We start from the raw sequence: 25020 nt of genomic DNA on the forward strand, positions 1-25020 counted from the left end.
CATAAACATGCTCTTTCATTCAAGCCAAAAAATGCTATGCACTCCTTAGATGCCAGAGAAGCACCAGGAAGAGCAGTCCCTGGTCTGCTCATCAGTCCCAGTTCTGTAAGCATTTTCATATATAATTTTATTAACTTTAAAAGCAGTGATTCAATCCTGAAGTCCTTCCTCCCATCAGTTTTATTTATTTAAGTGACTAGAGCTGATGAAACGCTTTTCAGGCTTGCAGCTCCAGGCCCCTTAAATTTTTATTTGCCAAGATAATGCAATTGCATATTGCAGAGTGTGTGGAAATAGACAACAAACCAAGGAATCCTGTGTCAAGAATCCACTTCCATGTGCCACATGGCTGCTCCTGGTAAACTGATATAACTGAGGCAGCTGTCTACAGACCAAGACACCCACTACAGTGGCTGAGGTGAGAGCAACCCCCATAGCAGATACGATCCACCCTCACCCTGGAAGGATGTTCTTCACCTCAGCCTGTGGTGGACCACATCAAGGTCACACATGACAAAATCCCACACCAAATCAAGCTTTGCAGGGATTTAACATTCCAGAGCTGGGGAATTGCCTGTGCCAGAGGAACACAGCCATATGAAAGCAACACCAGCATATAATTGAAATAATTTATTTACCACTAGAGCACCACAAAAACAGACATACAATGTGTTAAAATACAGAGTAATCAATCACCAAAGTACAACACAGCTGTTCTTTAAGTTCCTTTTTTTTTCTCCTTTAAACCATGCCAACCATACAGTTGTATTGATGCTAAACACATAAGAAGTGCTGTCCTACCCCACCCAGCTAAGTGCTATGATTCCCCCTCAGCCCCAGTCAGCCCCTTGGGTCTGATCCTTCAAGATGCTGAACATTTCCCATCAGCTCTCAGGGACTTTGCTCAGACAGTGGCAATGACCTTGCCAAAATAAGGCCCCATAGCACAAAGTCCTTGAGCTGTTGCAGACCCATCTAAAGATAATTTGAGGGGTATTTACATGAGACCTGAGAAGTGCTAAGGACTCACATTACCTCACTCTAGAGTGGAGAATTTCACCCATGAGTTCTCCATATTGTAGGATCAGGCCTAACACCCTTGGTAATTAAAGGGAAATACATGCCTAATGAACAAGAAAAAAAATTGTAGATTTAAAATAGAGAATTTAAAATATTATCAGTGCATTTTGAGGAACACTAGAAATTTTTTAAAAAAAATCGATCTTGGGGCAATGACTTACAGAAATAGTGTTTTATGCTTAGAGAAAAACTCTAAATCCAAGTTCCAAATTTTCAGCTGCATCCAGCACACAGTGAGTATAGTTGGACAACTATGCTATCTCCCATTCCACTTTTTCAAAAGTGGTTTTGAGCAGCATTCCTGTATCAGAGAACTGCAAAAATATTTTTAAGTTTTGTAAAATGTGCTCACCCCTGTCTTCTCTCCTGTCCAACAAAAATACAGTTCTCATACTGAACCTGATAAAACCAATTTTGCTGTTGCTATACAGCAAAATCCAGAGTATGTATTACCCTGAGGAGTTTCACTGAGTTCAGTGCATCTTCTCACTGGCGTTAGTCTGGCTCAAGCAAGTGTTAGCAGGACAGATTCTTCACCTGTTCACCTCAGCTCACTAAATAAAGCAGAAGTCTTAACATACCTTCGCCTCCTGAGCCAGTGGGTGGGATTGGATCAGCTCTGGGGCTATGTTCCCATCTAGGCAATAAACACAGGCTCCACAGAAGTCCTGAGGAGCTGCCAGTGCAAGCCACTGTGTCAGCACCTCAATTTTGCACCAGCATTCGGCTGAAGCCAAAGAAACTGCACTTCTTAAAACCAGTGCTGGCAACACCAAGCTCAGGAGTGTCCTCCCAACACCACTCAGGCAGAAAATGTCCTTCTCATCCAAGTAGAATGCTCGCATTGCAGGTCTCCAGCTTTGCTCTGCAGCAGCATTCATCACGTGAAATGAAACGATTCTGCCTTCTTCAGAATTCTTTTTACTCTTATTCAGGTTGGGGCTTTTTAAAAATGAAGTATGTGTGTGATGTGATCTTTTTACTTACTCCCTCTACAACATGAAAACGTTAACAACAAAATCCTAGGAACCCCCACGTTCCTTTTTCATTTTTGTAAAAGAAGCTTTAATGTGAACTCGACCGAGAAAAAAATTTGGTAAACTTCCAAAAATCAAGGGTCTGATCCTGCCAATCCTTACACATACCCCAGAAGCCTAAAGGGCCCTGCTGTGCCACTGAGGAAGTCAAAGGCAAACCTGTGTTACCTGCAGCAGGAGCAGCCCCGCAGAGGAGCTGCAGAGTTCCCGTGTGCCGGGCCGTGCATCCCAGGGCGCTGCGATCCTGCTCCTGCCCCGCGCGAGCATCGCCGCGGTGGCCGCTCCCTACAGCCTCCTGCACATGGTGAATGCCATTCTCTGCAAGGCTTTGCCTCGCCTCAGCCAGGCTGGGACATCTCTTCTCTCAACACCTCGCTCCCTGCCCATCTGTTTGAATGCTTACAGCTGAAAGAAAATGGGAAGGCCCAGGAATCCAAACCACACTGCGATCCAAGTGTTATGAACCGGGACAACTGGAGGAGGAGGGGAGGAGCAGGGGGGGGAGACTGCTTTAATCTTTTTTTATAAAACAGAAAAACAAATGGAGTCAGGTAGCTTATGTCATAATGATGAACAATATACAAAGCACATGTATAGCAATTATTATAAAACATGTATTTGTAGTGCAAGTCAAAATATAGGGACTCTACTCATACTGGCCAGCTAGAGGGAAACACATGATTCTGAGTGATCAAAAGAGCCCCAAATTCAAATTCAAAGTCATGAGAGCTGACAGTATTACAGAGTACAAAAATATGGTGAAAATTTACACATTACACATAAAGTACGTAATTTTTTAATAGTTTACAAATAGAGATCTACAGATATGTTTCCAATTAAGCTGGCTTTTACTACCCACCTATTGTAATACTCTAGGTATGGTTACATATACCAAAAGAACAAAAAAAATTCCCATAGCATAGCTATACAGCAACATATTAAGGTCTGAAGATTAGACCAGTACATGTTAAATATTTCACTGGTTTACTAAACTGACATTTTAAATCATTTACAGTAAAAAAAAAAAATCTTATAGACTTGTCTTTGAGACTGAAACAGAGTGTCTTTTATTAGTAAATTATTCAGTATTTTAAACAAGGGTTTGAGACCTTACAAGAAGTCTCTCTAGGCAGCTGGCATGAAAAATAAGGTATTTTAAAGGCAGTGTTTGTCAGTAATATAATAATCGATCCCTATTTTAATAGAACTTAACTAACCATTACTTTTCTGATTCTTTTGAACTTGTGTTCCTTTAGGCTTTATAAGCATTTCTGGCAGCTTATTTGGTCTCCACTTTGTCCACATTGGCTGGTTTTCATTTTTCCAATGGTGATACAGAAATGTTCATTTGATAGTTTTTACACACAAATAAATAACGCACTGTTAACTCTATAGCTAAGAGGAATGGGTAGGATGCCTATTGCGTAACAATACAGAGAGATCAAGTAAGGCACGGGACAGATACAGCAACTCCACTTCATGGGATTTTCCTGTTTTTTTCCTTTCACATAGTTAACACTAACAATTTTCTTCCAGTGTTTATTTTTCAAAAGGTTTCTTTTTTCTTTAACTTTGCTTCTTGTCTATCTCACACTATGTGTAGGTGAAATGTAGGAAAAAGCCTTCAATGTTTTGCTTCAGATGCCAGTTGAAAAAAAAAAACAAAACAAAAAACAAAACAAACTTTCAAACAGTTCAGACTAGTACCGCTTTTTTTTCTTCTTTTTTTTCTTTTAACACTGTTGAACCCGGGTTTTTATTTTTCTTTCTTTCCTTCTCACTCTCTCTTTTTTTTTTCCTTGGTTATCTTTTCTTTTTATAAACACACGTCATGCTGTTTCAGGGATATCCTTTAGCTGCACTTGCAAGACTTTACAATCATGTTGGACAGCTGTTCAATTTTGGGTGTTTTTCCAATGTAATAGAGGATGGTGAGGGGTTCCAAATCCTGGGACACACAGCACGGAGAGGCTGAAGCTTCTGGATTTATGGTGTTATACAAGCTGAGTACCTAGAAGGAGAAACCAAAACAAGACAGATTAAGGCAGCTACCTCTAATGAGAGAACCATTTTCTGCATCACTCCCTCCCACAGCACCTGAGAGAACGCCCACTGAATGCGGTATGAAGATTCCTGGATTTTAGGGGGCTTTTATGCTTTTTCACTTCAATCTGGTCCTCACAATATGCTTGAATTTCCTAAACTTTTATCCATACAGTCTCAAGTCTCAAAGCAGGTACATACCTGGAGTCCACCTCTAAAGTGTTGCTCTTTAATCAACAGGCACACTATATTTATGAGTACAGAGGAAATGGAAAGGTTTTTATCTCTTTCCTCAATTTGCTATTTTCTGTTTACAGGATTTTGGATTTTCAAGTGACCAAAGAGTAGAGACCTCTTCAGAGCACAGGCACTCCTCTTCTCTTACCCTCTGGCCATGTTAATTAAGTCCATTAATGCCACCCTGGGAGCAGCAGGACTCAAGTTGCAGTTACTCTTGCTGAGAGCCAGATACCTGGACTTATCACCTATGTCACCCTGGATTCCTATGCATGGTTCTTTGCAAGGGAAGTATGTAGGGTTAACCACTGATGATGCATAGGTGCTCCTGAGGATGCCATTAATGCCTTAGCCAAACACCAAGTGACCTTTTCCTAGAACTTCTACACAACATTTGCAGCACAGAGAGACAGAAGATCTGTTCAGGACAGCAACACTAGCTACTTTATTAGGCAACTTCTGGCTTCTTGGGCAATTATCCAAACCACATATTTGTGACCATGACAGTTACTCTTCCTCTTTCCTTTAAAAACAAGTGCAGCTCCAAAACGTGTACACCACTACTCCACATCAGCACGGAAACATCCTCGCTTTATTTATACCTCTGCCTGCTGACGTTGCTAACAGTACAATGTCACAGACAGTGACAGCTACAAAGGAGTCTGTAAGCTCAGGAAGAACATGATATCATGGTTTTACCAACCAAAAGGAACTCAAGCTGTCCCTTGGACACGGCAATTTCTCCCTGCTGGCTGTCACTGATCTGTCATTTTAAGGAAGGCTTGAAAAAGGAGAGGCATCATTCTTAGTATGGAGCAGAGGGTGAAATTCTTACTTTACAAAACTATGATGCAAATGTCTGTCTCTAGCATTTACTGTCTAGACATCCTCAGTGATAGTTGAGAGGAAATTAGCACTTCACAGCAGAATACTACTCATACTAAGGCAGTTGGCTAAAATACTACATCTAATCCCTAAAATAAAAAGTCCCATATCAGACAACTCTTACTCGGTTCAAAGTCCCTCTTCCCCTTAGAAATCTTCAAAATGTAAGAAAGAATATGTCTCTTGAAGTAAAAGAAAGACAGCTATCAGTAGATTTTCATGAAATTCAGCATGGCAGGTGCTAACCTTGAAATGGCAGGTCATAAAAGTAGGTGGTGACCAGGCAGTACAACTCAGCCCTTTAGTTACTTTGAAGTGCCTCCCTCAGTGTCTTTACTGACCAAACTCATTGTGCCATCTTCCACTCAAGTCTGTAATGAAAAGCCTTTTCCAAGCCACCTCCAAAGGCTACATACTCACAGAAAGTATTCAATGCAACCATGTGTTCGTATCAATGAACATATTAAAAAAGAAGTGAATCTTTGGGGCAATACATTTCTCCTGCTTCAACACCAGGCTTAAGGCCATGTGTGAGTTCCTCTATAGGGCCACACTTCATCATCCTTAGTTACTCACACTAGCTCTGGACACTGGTGCTGATGTCAGTCCCAGAAACATAGCTCAACCTGCAGTTACAAAACAGAAGCTGAAAATTAGCAAATCTATTACTTACTCTGCTGTGCTGAGTATCTGAGCTCCATAAGTATGGGCAGGCTCCTGCACAGAAATTAGCATGGTATCCTTTAGGTTCATGAATCCATTTCCAGCCAAGATCCCTCTTGAAGTCTATATAAAGTGGACGCAGACAGCAATTATCCTGCACATTCCTGGGAAATAAAATATAAACACAGAGGTCACAACAAGAACAACACCAGGAGTAAAAATAATACAGTTGCTTGCTCCCTGAATGATCCTTTACAGGCAGACAAGTCTGAATCACAAAAATTCTCAACTAAATCAAACCAATAGTAGCTTATGCTGTAACTAAAATTACAGTTATTACAAGATGCTTAGACATGGCAGGACTTGCTCATACAGACAAAGCTAATGGCTCCCCTGGAGGACTACTCAAATGTTTTTCTCCAGGTCCCACAGAGGACATTGACTAGGTGAACAAAGGGAATGTGATAATTTGGCTCTAACTACGGGGTTAATGCATCTGGGAATCATCCCACATGGAACTGAGCTTCTGCTGTCTAGGGTCACAACAATCTGCCCCTCTCTCTGTGGGACTGGAGACTGCCAGGCAGAGACCTGCTACACACAGACCCTGGGTCTGAGAAGGAGAGTATATTCTGTATAAATGCCAACTGTAAAGAAACATGATAAACAACTGCATGACACCTCCCAAGACTGTGTAAGAATATTGGATGTGCAGGCATAGTTACCTAAAACAATAGGCAGCATCTAGAGCACGCTTCTTCCGCCGACTGGGCTGTTGCGACTCAAGTCTGTAGGAGGGTAACAACATTAGCAGAAGATGTGGGGTCTTCCCACTGTATTTTTTCCTATTGGACTTTAAAGCTTTCACATCACCACTGGAATATGTGTAGTCATCAATACCTTCAAAAAATACATTTTGGTGATAAACATTGTGTTGCTTTTTCTTCACAAATTAAATAAACCATCTCTTAAAAAAAAATCTCTCAGAAACTGGGCCATGATGGTGTCAGCTGGGCATGTTTACCGGGGAAGGGGGGGACAAATCTTGACCCAAAATGCCTAAGATATTCACTGTTAGCTATTGTATCAACCCTCCCACATTCACATCTGTTTAATGGCATTTCAGTACATTTACCAGAAACATTTAAATGAGTAACAGAGGAGGCAATTTCAGTCACTGCATCTGCTGTCTTAGCTTCAAACACCCCAAGCAGTGATTCTTTTGTTGCTTCAGTTAGAGCAGTACTCCCAACTTTCAACAGGAATGTACCTTTTAAAACACTCTAAAGCTGTTCTGGATACTTCACCTTCATTTCCCACTCTTACTTCTATCCCATTAGTTTCCTCCATCACATTCATTCCTTTCTGATACTTGTAAATTCCCTGTCTTTCACTGCCAGTTTATTTAAATCTGCTGATTTTCCCCAGAAAGTCAGTTATTTTATTCTCTTCCTTTATATGGGCATGGCAAAGACACTGATCAAAGTATTTCTTCTTGAAATGGCAATCCATGGCCTCACATTCTGTATTCTCTTTTTACACTAACTGCCTCACTACCTTCTTATCATGGCAATAGCACAGACAAGAAACTCAAGCTATTGGCCTTTCATAGGAGTCATGTTATGCCTTTTGTTAAGATCCTTTAGAAAATTAACCCTCTACCATCTAAACAGGAAAAGATACACTATTCTTAACATATGCAATTATAGTGACCAAACAGCATACTAACAATTTTTCAAATGTACACAATGGCTTTAATCATATGTACAGTACTTGTACTTACTTACAGGAAAAAATTCCAATTCAGTGAAACAATGGTTAGAAAAACTTAGTACTTGACAAGGAATATAGCCAAGTATTTGGATCGCAAGTGAACCAAATCATGACACATTTCAATAAATGAGAACTTCATGAACAGAATTTAGGTTGAAATTGGTTCTAATATAGCTATAGTATGTACTGGTAGATGGTAACTGTAGTACAGTCAATTAAATATAATTTCTCTTTGTGAAACTGAAAGTTTAATGGCTTAAAAACACAAGAGAGCATATATGACCTTGGTATATTTACTCCATGTCACCTTGCCTGCTGTCCATAAAGAGCACATTTATACCTAACCCTCACTACACAGTTTTTTATATTTTAATTCCCACTCATTCTAATCTTTTCAACTGAGTCTGACTCATTACAGTACTAGGATGGAGAGCAAATGGTTTATTTTGAAAATATTGAGCTGTTTTCTTATTACTATCCAATAGTGGATGGCAAACTGTGCAAGAATCTTCACTAAACCCAAAATTGTATGTATATCCTGTGAGCATGCTGAAAACTGTAATAACAGACTCTTAAGGACATCAAAGCTGCATGAATGAGACAGCTTTATCATGCCTTCTGATTTTAGAATTGTTCAGGTGATATGGTTCTACCCTTGTGACTTTAGTACCATTTCCTACCAGCTGAGAATCATGATTCTCAAATGAATCTGAATGCCATTTAGGAGGCAGAAACAGCTTTTTGTTTCCCTCCTCAATTAGTACATACCACAGCATTTTTAAAAGTTGGAGTTTTTTTCCTTTCATTACCTGCAAATCTTGCTTCGAGCTCCTCACTTTTATTTGGGATGATATAATTATTGGAAGGCACGAAGGTACAGCATGGACAATGTAAGCTTATCTTAAATCCAAGATTCCTGTCTGCAAAACATAAAATTGAGTGGAGTTGGTTTTTACACGTCGAATGATTCTGAAATACTCCTGAGTTAATGGAGGAGCAGCTGGGGCAGGAGAGCACTTTTTGTCACCTCTGTGATGGAGCCACTCATGTACAGCCTCAGTGACATCAAAAGACAACCACTCTCCTTCAGCTCTTGTTTTAACTACTTTGCTGTCGATATAGCGCTGTCCTGGTGACGATAATTCTTTAGATTTTAAAACCTGCAAGAAACAACAAATAAGATTGCCTACAGGTTAACATTTACCTAGTTGCTTTTAAAATGGACCACTATCACTAGAAAATAGCACAAGAAACTATTATGGCTGAAACCTCTATGCAGCAGATGAACATTCAGGCACATTTTCAGAAAGAATCTTCTTAGGGTGTGTAAGGAGAAGAGCAATATGAAAACACCCTAATGAAATCAGCTTAGGCTCCCAAGCAAAACACACCATCACATATTCCTTTGTGAGAGAAATCAGAACAGAAAGAACTGCCCTGAAAACTTATCCTGTAATACAGGCGCTGAAGAGATCACAGTAATCATCAAAATAAGCTATTTTACCTTCTTCAGTAATATTTACACTGGCTAGAACATAAGATGCCAAAGTCCAGGCTGTACAATGCAGTCTGTACACTGAAGATATTACATTTCTCCCCTATAATTAACCTATGGTTTTGCCTTATTCCTGCTTTTAAAGCCTTCCCTCTGATTTCAGGCACTAATCATACATTAAACAGATGGCCTTGCATGGATTTGTGCAACAGGTGAGGCTGCTTCCGTCCTAACTTTGATGCCTGCTTTATTTGCATTTGTGTCAAATGTTTCAGCAAAGCTTCTACTGACCAAGCAATAAAAAATACCTGAACAGAAGAAATCCAGGCCCCACATGACCAGAATTTCAAGTGCCCACAGTCCCCCTCATCCCAGGCACAATTCAGTGAGAGCCTTCCCATATACAAGCACAGCCTGCTATTATTTATCCTAACTCTAGGACAAAAACAATTTGTCTTTTGGCTGTTCACAGGTTTCTGGTTTTCTAGTTATTACTCTGTTGATAGTTTTGTGATGTAGGGAGCTGGAATGCCATGCAACATTAAGTCATCTCCAATCAAGATACCACACGATAACATCACTTTGTAACTTTTGGCATGCCAGCCGCGCGACTTCATACATTGTTTTGTGTTTTTCCCTTCTTTAAGCACCCAAGTCCATCTCCAAATGAGTAACTGACAACACCTCATTGTTTCCTCCGATTTTCTCAGCCCAGAACAACCTGACATCTAGCAAGAGCTGCTGTAATAAAATCATGGTGAAACTGCATAAAACATGTAAAGAAAAATATTTCAAAAGAGGTGTGAAACTATGTAATCGTGATAAAATCAGACTTTTCGTAATTAAACAGGCTTGAAAAGCTCAGATTCTGTCCAGCATGTGGAGACAGCATGTAGAGGCTCCCTATTCCTATTTATTGCAAGGCAGTGCTGGATCTCTCATAGGCCAACAGCGTGGCTCCTACAGTAACATTTGTCTTATGAAAAGAACAGCAATATGACAAGCTCTTTTGTCTTCTTTCTGATCAACACATTTAGCAAAAAGCCGTGAGAAGGTGTTGGTTCAAGTCCAGAAGATTACTAAGGGCCCCTGGTAGGCGATGCCGAGCTCCCCAGTAGAAACTAAGACACTCAAACAGTGAACATTGGGACTCCTTTTTATGAGGTAACCTTCAAACAAAGTGTCTGAACAACTGTTTACAGAGTCTGGCAGCAGCAAGGGGACTACCACTGCTCAGAAGTGCCAGAGGGATGAGAGAATCAGTAATCAATGCTGGGAAAGTCCCAGAGAAGTACAAATATAACTTTGCCTTCCCTTTGGTCTTTATCAGGTCAAGTGTTTCTGAGGATGTAATGCAGCTGTCATTCTGCAAGGATGTGTTGGGGCTGGAGGGGGTTGAGGCAAATGGGACACAAGAACTTGGCTTATTTCTCTTCCTTTCTGCACAGTCATATCTTTCCAAAGACTCCAGAAACTGCATACCTCAGTTTTGGCAGTGATGTAAGGACTAAAAGCAAGTAATGTGCCAAAAGCAATCTCCTGATGTTAACTATAATTGGTCTTAGACATATTCTGAAGACACAGCTGTGCCTTGGTATCAAAAATAAACGTATTTATCCCAGTCTTTATCCAAATTGCTACCAAAAGACAGAGTCAAGGCCTGTCAGTGTGTACCTGAAATAAAAGGCATTTGTAAAATATAAGAAATCCTCATTGCACATATCCAATGGTACAAGGAAAATCCATCCCCACTGCTGAGATGAATGTCAAGAAAAGTGTTGGCAGGTTTCTGAACTGTATGGCACTGTGGGACAGGATGGAAAGTGGACTAAAACAGCTGGATATTATCCACCCTATGGTACCTACAATATCTGAAAGCAAAGTTTCTCCCCATGTTGTTTATGCAGCATGTTCAGGAAGAAAATTATAAAGAATGAGGTAAAAAGTCACAATCTAAGTACGAGAGAATTTCCACAATTGACACCATCGGTTCAACAGGCACAGGAAGTTCTTAAGCAAAAGGCTATTAAGTGAGAAGAGTGTTACACTTAGTGAAACTAACTTCAATCTCCTTTTCTTGGGTGAAATATCTTTATAGTGTTAGGGTGATGTATGACCTTAAAAACCCATGTACTTGTAAGCAAGAATGATCTTCTAGCCCCACCATTTCCATTTTCCCTTCTTTTTCTCTGACACTGTTGCAGATGTGGAAAGCTAATGGAAGATAAAATCCTAGGCTGGATCCTAAGAGTCCATTTTCTCCCACAAAGTTATCTGATTAAGTTTCTTTTCCTACACTGCTTTCTATTTCCATCCACACTGAAGCAACTGTACTCTATATGGTGGTAAACAAAGGGGCCTTTTTGTAGGAATCTCTCAGAAACTTTTACAGCTACAAAATATTCTTCAAATGATTCTTCCAGATATTACTAAGTGAAATAAGCATTTTAGGTTCTCTCTGCCATTTCCCCACTTTGGTTTGCTTCTTTTTACTTTGCCCTACATTTCTGGTTTTAACCTTCCCCATCAGCAACACACCTTTTCCTTCCAATACACCCTCAAGCCTATATCCTCAATGAAAAACTTCTCTTTCATTGTTTCCAGTCCCTTCTTCCTACTAGATCAACTAATTTAGTTTCAAAAAAAGAATAAAAGCCTTTTCTGTGCCTTGCAGCTTTTGTGCTTGAAAGCTTGTCTACTTCTTCCAACCACACTGATTGGTCTTAGAAGAGATATTGCTTTCACCTATAAACATTGCCTTGCCTTACCTATAAACAGCACCTCATCCTCATGCTCAGCCCACCAAAACCACATCAAACACCATTATCAGAACTGCTGCTGCACAGCTTGTACCTGCAGGAGCTAAATGAAAGCTTTGTGCAAAAGTTTTCAGTGCACTAAAAATATTAACAGAAGGCAAGGGGAAAAAAGAAAACCCACAGAAGAGAAAAATCACCTGAGTTAAACTTCTCCTTTAATCCTTTCTTACTTCCTTCTGGGTCCTTATCCAAACACTCCCTCTTAAAGAGGCAGAAAGAGTTTGGTCTGACTACAGGCCATGACGTGGGAGGCTAAGGTTTTCCAGTGGGGGAATCCTGTGCATCACCCACTGCATGCAGAGACACAGATCCCATCATTTGCATGAGCAGGAGACAGAGTTTCCACACAGGCAGCCCCACCTGCCTCACTGAGGAGGGACACATCCCAGCACCCACACGTACAAACAGCAGGTGATGCACGACAGCTGCGCGCTGACGGCTGCGAGCACACACACCTTCACACACGCCTCAGAGAAAGCTCAAAGCCAACAAGCCCGGGTTCTGGACATGGGCATGTCTGTCCAGGGATATCTCCTTATTTGCTCTAGCTTCCAACAGAGTGATAACGCAGCACTGCCTGTTTTAATAAATTGATTGCACAGGGAACAATCGCATATGATCGCATGCTGTGGGGATGAGCTGAACTGGAAGAAGTGTTACCAAAAGGTGATCCACCAGACTTCTAGACCAGTATACAGAGTAATCTTCATTCAGTGGCAATGCTCTACATTCTAAGAACAATTTCAAGCGGTTTTCTACCCCATTTTTGTATGTGATTCCTCCCTTTCACAGGAAAACCACCAACTAAAATACCTTTTTAATCTTATCCTGACCTTGTGTCTTGTACACTGCCTTCTACCTACCTTTCTCTATGCCCACTGCTAACCTACCTCTCATACGCTTTTTTTCAATTCTGAGGCTTCATGAAAACACCTGGTAAAAAAATAATCTTACAAATACCATGAAGGGTCTCTGGATATCACATACATGCAGCTAAAGCCAGCAGATCAAGGTGAAACAAACACAGGAATAAATGAATAATGCAGTTAATGGCAGGAAATGGCTCATGAAGACGCCAGATGCAAACAAAGCACTGCTCTTGTTTGTACAGCTCCATATGTTTAGGAAGCCCAGCCGGGGATCTTGGTGATGACAGCACTCACATGCCACCCTCATCAGGCCTGCCAGATTTCTGGTATTTTACAAATCTTGTTGAAATCTACTCTTCATTCTGCTCAGTCTTCTTGGGGAGAACCTCTGCTCAGCTGGCAGGGACTTGTCTGTGCTCCTCTTCATCCATTAGAGAAGGCTGACACATGACATTATCTTGAAAGCATATCCCAAATTGCCATGACCAGGGCATTCAGCAGGAAAAAAGTTTAGTTTTGTCACAAACTGGTTTCTAAAGAATGAGGAGTTTCCAGAAAATACTGATTTGTAAATTACTTCTGTCACTTGCTATGCTTGTTTTTCAGACTATCTGGGAAGCATTAGCAGATACATTTTTAAACAATTTAAGTATCAAATAGCTGAAATCTTCATTAAAATACTGGAGGATGAAACTGTTTATTTACAGGCACACACCTCAAGAAACTATCACACAGTTCTGAGTATAAAAGTAAGGATAAGGATTATCTTAGTCTGTATTTTATAAACTGTAAAGTACACTGAGAATATTACATAATTCATGATAACAAACAAAGCAGGATGCTTGCAAAATAAGCAGAAACATGACTACTTTAAAGAATGTGGCATATCAGAAGCTGACATGAGCAGAGCAGCAGCACTCGGCGTCAGTGTAATTAAACTGGTTCAAAAACAAACTCGAAAAAACTCCTAAGCCCAAGACTGTTAAAAGAAACATAATTATTTTGCTCAAAGTTTCCTTTGCCTACTCCCCCGCTCATCTATTTAGGCAGCTAAAGCAGGGGATAACTGAATCAACACATTAGTGTATGTATTCTAGACAATAACCACTGACAGCAGACGCCAGAACAGCCTGTCTTTGTGACTCATTACACAGCTAAAAGGAAAAAATTTGACATGAAGATACACTGGTTCTTTTAAATAACTAGAGCTCCAGGACAGCAACTTGTTTAGTTCATTTCAGATTTGGTATTCTGGCCAATAACTACTTCTGCTCTTCTATTGTCACCACAGTCAGATGCGGAAGAATAGGAAAATTGCAATTAAGTATAATTTACAGTGGAATAGTTTTGGCAAATAAATTCACCACCTCCTCAGCCAGAAAACAAACAAAAAACTGAATGTGGTTCAGCAGTGATGATACACAGGCTGATGCATCAATGACATACATCTGCTGCAGCCAAGAAAACCAAGAGCATTTTATAGCTGGGTTTGAGAATTATGGTCACCGACTCTTTGGAAATATTTTTGGTGACTTACAGTTTCTTAAAACAAGTTGATGAACTTTCCAAACATAGTAATAAGATCATACGGCCACTTAAAAATATCCTGTTTCCTGCATTGCCTCGGAACTTGAAACGGTCACTGCTATCAGCCAGTGTGGGTTCTGCAGTCACTGAACAGCAGTAAATATGGCATTATCTTGTGAAAACCTGTTATTAATCTGTCCTTCCTCTCCATTCATTCTGGACTGTCTGATCTCCTCCCTCCAGATGCTGTTGGCCCCCTGATAACTTCCTTCCTTCCCTTCCCTTCTCTGTCATTTCAGACTCCTGTGATGTTCTTGTGTATTACAACATCTTGGCAGGCTCACTACTCTTTCTTTTACTTATCAGCCATTATCCACGATTTCCATTGGAACTTCACGGCCCTTTTAAAAATAATGGAAATAACCTGACATGTACTTAAAGTAAATAAGCCCAAACAATGAGATCCAGTGGTAAATGATGTGCTTGTGCTGGTTAACATGAGGGCAGAGATAAGTTCAGCAATGCACACCATGGCTGAAAACTGCCATTTAGGATGACCTTTTCTGAACTAGAAGAAACTGCAGGGGGCTGCAGTGTAACTCTCTGTAACTCTCACTGGAATGACCAGATTCCCAAGGTCAGCTGCTTGGCGTTTCCAAATTCTTACATACTAGTCACCCTACTGAAAGATTCACTCACTGCCTGGTTCCAGATTTCAAAGGTCTCCTCGGACAGCTCTCAGGGACTCCAGCCAGCTCTTTCTGAAACTTACAGTTAAAAAAATGGCCATGCTAATTATCAATCCTTTCTCACTCCCTGGTTAAATCTGAGGTCTTTGATCCTGTCCTGGACATAAGGGAAGGCAAATCCTTGATTCTGCTGCAAACCTCTCCAGTTTCTTACTCATTACATGTGGAAACATATGGTATGAAGTGCAAAGCTTCCATATAGTACCTTTTGCCAGATAATCGGGAATCTACTGGCTATCAAAACCTTAGCTGCCTCTAAGTGCAAGAGACTAGCTTTTTAAAAAATGTCAGTGTGAGTTTTCAAGCTCTTCTTGTAGCCACTCCTGCAAAGGAGTAATTCAGACTCTGACTTCAGTGCTATGGAGTTAAAGGGGCTTTACAGTCCCTCTGCTTATCAATGAAGTCTTTCCATTACTTGCAATGGTCTCCGAATCAGGCTCAAACTGAGGGCAGAATCTTTAGAGACTAGTATATGAGATGCAGAGTTCCTGCCAAAATACAAAGAAAGGTATGGAGTACTTGCCAAAGTTTGTAAAAAACCCATAGCTCTCTGATCCATCTGCTCAGAACTTGCCAGACACGTTCTTCATGCAAACTCGCAAATAAAAAGAACATATTGCACACATAACCCAAACTCTTTTATATCTGGATGGGCTACAGCTGCAGAAGGATTCTCTTACAGTGTTGGCTGATGCTCACTTAAAGGTAAAAGAAGGTGAAGTGTGAGGTGGGTAAAGAGATGAGGACTTAAGCATGTCAGAAAGGGAGGGGAAGTCAAGTATGTCATGAAATCACTGTGACAGACTCATTGCATCACCCTGTGGTAAGGAGATGAGCTTCGGGAAGAGAATAGATTCTGGGAAGGGACTTTGTCTCAATTTGTTCCCCAAGCAGGGCCTTCCTCCTGATACTGAAGATACATGTGCAGTGTAAGTTGGGGACAGAGCCCCGAGGCCATCCAGCCTGATTTATGTTTAGGCAGGCAGGAAGACTCTGCATTGTATAAGCAATAAAAACGAACGCAGGGTCTGGGGTCCTCCTCCTGGAAGATTCTGAAATATTGAGGGCAATTTCCTGCCATTTGGGAGATTTCAAGATAGCTCCAAAGAAAGATTTTATATAAAATGAAGCAAAACAAAAAAATCCCGTAAACTTATCTAGCCTTTAGCTTTAACTTGCCAAAGGCACATTATGTTTTATTAAAATATCAACAAAGAGGAGCCAAAGTCAACAGAAACAGAGTGGGTTCTCCTGTCTTCTAGCCAAATCTCCCAGATCCTGCAGGGTACTCCTGTGTTCATCTCCCCTTTATGCACAGGTCTCCTAAGCCCTTTTCTCTTCCTTGGTCCTGTCCCTGACAGTTATATTTCATCTTCATGTGCATTTTACTACATTTTGGCATCCAGCTTTCTTGGCTAAATGAGTATTTGGACATAGTACTTCCTTCAAGATGTTGTCTTCTTCCACAAGTCCCTCCTCTTTCTTCCCTTCCTCTTGCCTGCCTTGCTCCCTGTAACTCACAGTTCTCCTTGTCGTTTTCGTTTCCCACCACCTACAGGTTTCCGCCCAAACCATTCCCATCTTCCTCCATTTTCTCCCATCATCTATTCTTCTTCAGGTAGGCTTTTCTCCAACAAATACCTCCAAAAAAAGCGCCTCAAAAAAACCCAGAAAAAAGCTCCACATTGTTTCCTACACTTCCCCAGAACAGGAACACCACCGTTCCCCCTCCAACAGGCCCTCTAGCACATGGCCATCAAGCCAACCCGATGTTCCTTAGCTCAGTCACTATCATGCTCACCTGCTTCCTTCAAACTTGATCATGTCCCAGCGTAATGTAGGCTTGGCTACCCCACAAACCCTGGCCCAAAGAGCAGGAACCCAAACCTAGCTGCTGTTTTCAGACCCATGGCCTGCACTCCCACACCTCCAATAATGTGCAGGCACCATGAATGGCAATATAGCCATCCATGGCCCGCTCTTCTACACATGGCAGTGTCCAGCTGGGAAGCACACGCTGGTCCTTGCCAGGAGCTGATGGAAATATTACATATTTCTTCAAGTTGTCTTCAGTAACAACTCTATTCCTGGCAAGAGGCGGGTGCATCCGAGATACGCTCTCAAATTACAGTGCAGATGATGCAGCCATAAATACTTCCCCTCACGCTCACAGAGTATTTGAGAAGGTATCCTAGACATGGTCTCCAATGCACTGACATCTTTTTGTAGGGCATACAGTACCTGGAACCAGAAAAAGGGAATTCTGGAACAAGGAGCAAACTCCTGAGCTGTTGCTGGGGGAAAGAGGAGCTTGGTAGAGTAGAAAGTTATTACATCCACACTTTATACTGGGTTTGACACTTCAAAGAATACTGTGCATTTGCCATTCAACATAACCTTGTAACCTTTCAGAATGCAAGAGTCTGGTTTCAGGATAGCAATACATAAACTGTGAGATCCAAATGCACTACTTTAGATGTGGGTCATAGCGATGGCAGTCAATTCTTTCATACCAAGTGCCCCAGGTGATATCTGTAATACAGACATCCTGTGCCAGCTCACAGCCACAAATCCTGCTTCATGGTATTTTCTTAGAGACGGCACTTTTTGGCAAGAAAAGAGAGCAAGGCCCCTCTGCTCCTGATTATATGGAGATCAGCCTGAAGGATCTCTGTTGCAGTCAGTGTAAATTGCCTCAGATTTGCACCATGGAGATTTGGCCCAAATCTATAGTAGCTCACGCTAAACGTATTCCCCAACTGAAAAACAAGACAAAACACTGTCTGAATTGAAAGTATTTGAACAACCGACTGTGGTTTCAACTTAAATCTGACTCATAATGGGGTAATATGTTCCACAGCATCCTCCTCCTCCTAACTCCAAGCAGGGAGAGAGGCCCTGGGAGAAATGGGGGTTACCACCGCCTAGAGAACAGACAGTTCTTCCTAGACCCTGAGCAAGCTCCACAGAAGCTCTTGACATAAACTGGACTCTCCCCATCATGGAAAGACCAAAGGTCTGCTCCTGTTTGCTTCAAATTCTTCTCTGCAATCTGATGTGTCCCCCCCAGCTGTAACCTGGCACTGTTCATTTTCCCCAACCATCGCTCTGATATATCCTGTGGATACACCCCTCCCATCCACAGCCTCTCAGGTAATCCCACCCACAGCAGCCTCAGATAACGATGACAATAAAACACAGCGCTTCAGCTGCAGTTTTTGTGACGCTTTATGATGTGTTAACAAAACATGGCACCGCTTCCACAGGAAGTAATTATTACTTGTTATTGTTTGACTGCCTGTACATAATAAAAATACCTTAAACCCAATACCACAGCACTCTCTGAAGGATGTCTTTTCACCCTGTAAGGGTTTCCACTAGTTCTGCTTTGCAGTGGTGCCTATTTGTTGTTTGGAATGCTTATTCATAAAAGACAAGGCTTTTTTTGAAAGGTACAGGGACTTTATTCATAAATACAGAAGCACCTTAATAAAAGAAAGATGTGATGAAGTCTTCAAAGCAGGCAAGAAAACTGATGAACAAAGACATTCCCATAACAACTGAGCTTTATCTGATCAAATTCCAATAAAGCCTGCATTTGGCATAAATCTTTAAAAACATAGCAAGGGCCACTGGAGGATGCTAAAACTTGTTTGTTTAATATTATTCCTCCTCCCTTCCCCAAAAGCACTTTATCCTCTTAATATTTTCTGAAGTCTTGGTGCACGTTGGGAAGTGCATTAAGCGAGCATGGCGCAGTGGAAGGGAGAAGCGTGCCTTGTCCGAGGTCATGCCGCTTCCTTCCTTCCCTTTGGCTTCCCACTCTCCAACGTGCTGATGATCAGCAGGATAACCATCAGATTAAGCCTCCCTTTCGGGCAGAAGAAACAAGAGAAAAGGTAGTGCCTTTAAAGAATTTAATTCTCTGTGGCTTCACTTAACCAGAGCCAAGAAGAGACAGGAGCTTTCATACCAGCCTTATAAAAGTAACTTAATTCCTACTTCTTTGAGTTTTATTATTTTCCATTCTAAGACTACTTACTATGTGCACTGCACTTCCCATCTGTGCAGGAACACACAGATGTGACTGACTAATCCTTAAATACCAAGAGAAGTGTTCTGGGTGAAAACAGACATTTTCTGCACACGGGGATTACTACTTGCCCATTGGCTTTGTGGATGCACCCAGGGCACCTCCATGAGAATTAATCTCTAGCATTCACTGCCTGGAGAAATACAGATGGCAGAAAACCTGGCAAGCAGATTCATAACCACTCACTCCCAGCATAAATAGAGCGGGGCGCTCTCTGCTCCTACTCAGCCTCTGAGGTGGGAACAGAGTCCTGCTGCTGGGCCAGGGGCCGGGAACAAGGGGCCACAGCCCTGGCTCACCATGCCAAGCAGCCCCAGACTGACTTCCCGGAGTCAGTGCAAACAAGGGCTGTAGGAAAACACAAAGTCCCTCTCTGATGTGGTTTGGAAAAGGGAGCCAAGTACAGCCTGAGGAAAGCTTAGCTGAAAAGGTGCAGTTTTGCATTTCTTCTTTCATTTTAAGGGGTAGATCTCTAAGGTCAGAGGACCACACAAAGAAATAATCAGGCAGAGAAACAAAATATTTATATTCTGCTTGCTTATTTTTTCAATTTACTCTGCACATCTGTCTCTAGCTGTTCCTAAAATAGTCCTTTAGAATAACGCTGTCCCTTCTGCATCAGTGCTACTGCATATGCTACTACTAAACTGCCACTGGACTAAATCAGAAAGCTCCTGGAGGGCAATTAGATGATGTGCACATGCCCAGGGACTATCTCAGTGAACCACAAGAGAGCTCGGATTCTCCCCAGAAGGCTTCTGTGCCTCTCCTACTGCTTGACTGAGAAAGACAAGGGGACAAAGGAACAACCATTCCTTGAAACTGAAGGTATGAGAGGAATTTCAAAAACCCTCATCAAGAAGAACTCCACAACAAAGCAAAACACTAGGCAACCTGAAACTTGGTTGGAGGAGAAAAAAAAAAAAACCCTAATAATTAAATGTTTCTTATGCAAGATGAAAAACCACACTGTTCCTTCTGGGCACAACAGCCCTGGCAAGCCCAGCATGTATGTCACAAGACAGGAAGCAAAGCTCATGCACAGAGGAGGAGCAGCAGCTGCTCATGCCAACTCCACCGGCAATCCCCTCTGCAAGGCTCACTCTCCATGCATGGCTTTTCATGCTGGAGTCAGATCTCTGACTAAGTCTTCAGCCCTTACAGAAGATAGATCCCATTTCTACTGAAATGAGGATCTTCCTCAGGCTCCTCTTCTATCTCCCATGTTTGTACCATATTCACCACTAGACAACTCTATCTGCATTCTCAATACATTAATATACAGCCCCAAGCTCCTCCAGCACCACTGGGGCACCAATACCTCCTATCAATTCTTCTTCATCTGCATAGATTTTCTTCTTTCTGATCTCTAGAATTCATATAGTAAGCTTTAGAATGCTTTCTATAGCACTGTTATAAAATATACCATAGAATAATAGAATATCTCAAGTTGGAAGGGACCCAAAAGCTTCTTGGGACCCTTGTCTCCAATTTCTCCCTTCTTTTGCTTTTCCTGTTAAACACTGCATCCTAACCTCATGTGCTGTGATGGACATCAGTTGCAGCAACATTTAGGGATTCCCATGCTCTTGGCAGAAGAGCTCCTGGCAGAAGGAGCCCGTGCAGTTCAGACTGCCCACCACAGAGCTGTAACACCCCTGTCATACAAGGTTTTAGGAAGAGCTGCATACTAGATTTCAAGAAATAAACATGACCAAAGGGAAATGATCCAGAGACAGCTTGCCTCTCTACAAGCAAAGGAACAAAGTAACATGCCTAAAATATGCCTGGCATAAACACACAGGGCATGCTGCCTTTGGCTTGCCTGTTTCTTGGTGGAGAAAAGATCTAATCCTACAATAACCTGCACTCATTACTCACCTAACACTTCACTTAGCTTGCTCCACCCAAGCTAAAAAAGAAACTGCCTTATTCACCAGCCATGTATTTATCCAGGGACCCAAGTACCTGCCCTGGATGCAGGTGTCAGTCATTTCTATGGGCACAGGCTTGCTGGAGTCAGGCTCTTTCAAGCAAGCCCCAGCTGTTTCTCATCACAAGGCAAAATCCCAGCCAAGCAAAGGCCCTTTCTTCCATACCTCTGCTGAACTCTTTGTGTCCCATGTTCCTCAAACACAGAAAGGCAATGAACTGAGCTCAGGCAACCACAGCTGTAATCTTTTCAGGTGGCTGACTAACAGCTCTCAAAAGTAGAACAACAGAAAGCCCAGAGATGCCATCAACTCCTTTTAGGATGTCTGAACAGTGAGGTCAAGCCAGAATGCACAATTATTTCAGCAGGCTGCTGTGGCAGCATCACTGGGACTCAGTGTATTCTGAGTTTCATTCTCTGGGATGCCTGCTCTATACAGGCAACACCAGTGATTCTCAATAGACATTCTTAGTTTTCCCTTTTAACAAACAACACGTTATTTGCTCAACTTTTCTGCCATCCTGTTCTTGGAAAGGATGGCAGTCAGATTGCAGCCCCCAGTAACCACCTGTGGACCTGAACCACATTCAAATGAGTATTAAACTTTTCCTACATTTAAACAACATCTAAACAGACTAATGCCCTTTTCCTGCTGTCAGACTCCATGACTGGCTTTTACTGTCACTTCAGCAAGCCTGTGAACCCAAACTGCCCCCTCTCTCTGCTTCAAGTTTGGCTTCCACTTGACCAGACCAGGCAGGAAAAAGTGAACACTTGAAAATGAGGGAGAAGACACAAATTTGCACACACACTGGATCCAACTGAGCCGGAGTTTACCGTGCTGCAAGCCCAGTGCAATTCCCAAGCACAGCCAATGCAGGCAGCAAGAACAGAGCTAAGAAGGGTCTCCATACACTTTTACAAGATGGTATCCTATGCATCAGGGTTTTCAGTAGAGCATGTCACAGGTTGCTGAAACAACCATGATTTTTACTCAGTATAAACTTCTGGGAGCTGGGCCCCTTTAAGTTGCTGTATTTCTCAGTGAGGAGAACTATGCTTTAGATGATATATGCTCTAGACAGCATTTGCACAAATGCACAGACTCTTATGTTAAATGAGGTTAAAGGCTCTAAAGTCCTTAAAGATTAAATGACATAAATCTTTTCAACACTCAGGAGTGAAAGAGCCATGGAGCATTTTCTTACTCACTCCACAATCCCTGAATTGTCCACTCCCTTGCCTCAACCCCTGGATGACTATATAGAAGCCAGGTTTGAAACTCCTAAGCTCTGCACCTCAGTTTTAATTCAATTTCGACAAGAAAGGCTTGAAAAGCTTCTCCTGAACACGGGCCAGAGAGATGAATTTGACCTCTATGTAAACTACAGTTCAGGCCAGGTTTTGGGAGACAGATATCCTGGGAATAACTTCTTTCATGTCTTGTTCTCTCACTCTTTTTTTTCACTAAGGTTGGAAAAGACCTCCAAGATCACATAGTCCAACCTTTGACCAAACACCACCATGTCAACTGGCTCATGGCACTAAATGCCATGTCCAGTCATTCCTTGAACTCTTCTAGGGATGGTGACTGCACCACCTCCCTGGGCAGCCTGTTCCAATACTTGACAACCCTTTCAGTGATGGAATTCCTCCTGATGTCCAACCTAAACCTCCTGTTCTGCAGCTCGAGACCATTTCCTCCTGCTGGTTGCACAGAAGCCAACCCCCACATGGCTACACCCTCCTTTTAGTGAGTTGCAGAGTGATAAGGTCACCCCTGAGCCTCCTTTTCTCCAGGTTATACACTCCCAGGTCCCTCAGGCACTCCTCATAGGACTCCCTCTCTAAACCCTTGCCCAGTTTTGTTGCCCTTCTCTGGACGTGATCTAGCACCTCAATGTCTTTCTTGCAGTGAAGAGCCTGAAACTGGACACAGGATTTGAGATGCGACCTCACAAGGGCTGAATAGAGAGGGAAAATCACTGCCCTGCTCCTGCCACACTATTGCTGATACAAGCCAGGATGTCACTGACCCTCTGGGCCACCTGGGCACACTGCTGATTCAAAACTCTGGAGTCCTCAGGCTTAACTGCTAGAAAAAGTTTGCACATTTCAGCTTTGTATGGCTTTGAGTAAAGTCCTTTCCAGGGAAGGCACTGAAATAAGAGGCTGCTTTGGAGAGAGGGAACTCAACTGCTTCTCCCCGTGGTTTGCTCTGCCAGCTACACGGGTTTGCAGCAGCAGCAAGGTGGGGAGCTGAGGTGTGTGAGGTGCCTCCATACCTGGTACAGCTCTATCCGCTGCTCCGAGACGCGGGCCTTGGAGTTCTGCAGGCGGAAGACCCTGAACTCAGCCTTCACCAAGTTGGAGGCGTTCTTTTCCATCGCTGAGACGTCAAACCTGACGATTCGGAAGTAGAGGCTGTAATAGTTCGGCGGGATGGCGTCTGCAAGAAAGCAGTGGGATTTTATTACTTTTCTTGATGATAAAATATGTTGTTGCTCCTTCAAACATTTTAATACAAGACAGGCTCAGTCAGGGAAATATCTGAAGCACGGTTCAGTTTCCACTGGTCAATTTAGTACTATTAACAATTTAATAAAAATTAAGAAAATCTACCCCATGTGTTTTTTATAAGACTGCCATATTAATAGAGATTAACAACTACTTTCAACTCTATTTCAGGTCATGCATTTAAACCTCCCCTCTTTCAACCTACTGGTGGAAAATCCTGAATACTTATGAACTGAGAAAAAAACATAGCAGTTGGTACATGGTAAATGCCTTCAGGCTTACAGAGAGTTCACAGGGATCTGCTAAGACAACAAGTAACAGCAGCTCATCTGATCTATACGTTCTCTGAAACCCACTTCCCCCCAGAATATGGAGCATGAATTAGACAGCTTCAGATGTTATTCCATACCTAGTTATTAAAGGATATTTTTGGAACAAAATAGTCATTCTGATTATAGTGATGTGGGCTGGAAGAGAAGAGGAAGGAAAAAACAAAGGGAAAAGGCAAGCAGACAGTAGATACCATAAACCAGATTACATGAATTTTGACCACTTGGAAGCAGTAAAAGCCATAAACATAACCACCCCTTACTATACATTGGGGAAAAGCAGAAAAAAAAACCCAGAAAAATGGTCTCAAGTCTTCAACAGCAGTGTTAGATATCTCAGTTTAGGTTTCAAAACAAGATTTCTCCTTCCCAGTGGTAAACCCTAACTAAGGGTAAGCAGCAAGGCAGTTTTGCACAAACCAGGTAACCCTAAGGGGTTCAGCCATCATCTTCCACACTGTCAAGAGCAGCAGCACCAGGAAAGATTTGCCTGCAGCACTCCTGCCTGACACCCAAACTCCTTGCAGAGGAGGGGAAGGGAGTGGAAGGAGACAAGCTCACACACCTCAGAGAGGAGATGAAATTATTTTAAGGCCTGATGAAAATCTCAAATGGAGGGAACGGTTTCTTCTTCTCTTAAAGTGGGAAAACTGAAGTGGATAAATTAAATGAAAAGGAAAAAGGAAAATTGCGTTTGGGGGCCGGGGAGGCATTTTCAGCTGAGGAAGCACAGGTGTTCTCACAGTTACACATTTAATAACTCACTTGTTGTAGCTCTTTAAGTTCAAACTGACTACTTAATAAATGTAGCTATGAGAAAATCTTTGATGATAAAGAAATAATCACAGCCTCAACTGTGGATTCATTATAAGTGAGAGATGACAAGTTCTCAAAACACTTCAAAAAAAATCCTCTGAAAGAGTACTTCCCAAAGCAGACCCTCAGTATGATCAAACAGGTACAACTATGAA

General features: G+C 42.0%; 1 protein-coding gene across 1 annotated transcript in view; it reads right to left on the reverse strand.

Moving 5' to 3' along the window:
- Nucleotides 1-615: 615 nt before the first annotated feature.
- The window catches only part of TGFB2 (transforming growth factor beta 2), a 60898-nt gene continuing 36493 nt past the window's right edge, over nucleotides 616-25020 (reverse strand). The window contains exons 2-7 of the mRNA XM_015623105.3: nucleotides 23489-23652; nucleotides 8746-8878; nucleotides 8528-8638; nucleotides 6671-6845; nucleotides 5956-6109; nucleotides 616-4128 (exon numbers count right to left, since the gene is read on the reverse strand). Of these exons, the coding sequence (XP_015478591.1) occupies nucleotides 3970-4128; nucleotides 5956-6109; nucleotides 6671-6845; nucleotides 8528-8638; nucleotides 8746-8878; nucleotides 23489-23652 (896 nt within the window). The 3' untranslated portion in view covers nucleotides 616-3969. The remainder of the gene's footprint in view (nucleotides 4129-5955; nucleotides 6110-6670; nucleotides 6846-8527; nucleotides 8639-8745; nucleotides 8879-23488; nucleotides 23653-25020) is intronic.

This window comes from Parus major, chromosome 3 (genome assembly GCF_001522545.3).
Source record: "Parus major isolate Abel chromosome 3, Parus_major1.1, whole genome shotgun sequence".
Taxonomy (NCBI): Eukaryota; Metazoa; Chordata; class Aves; order Passeriformes; family Paridae; genus Parus; species Parus major.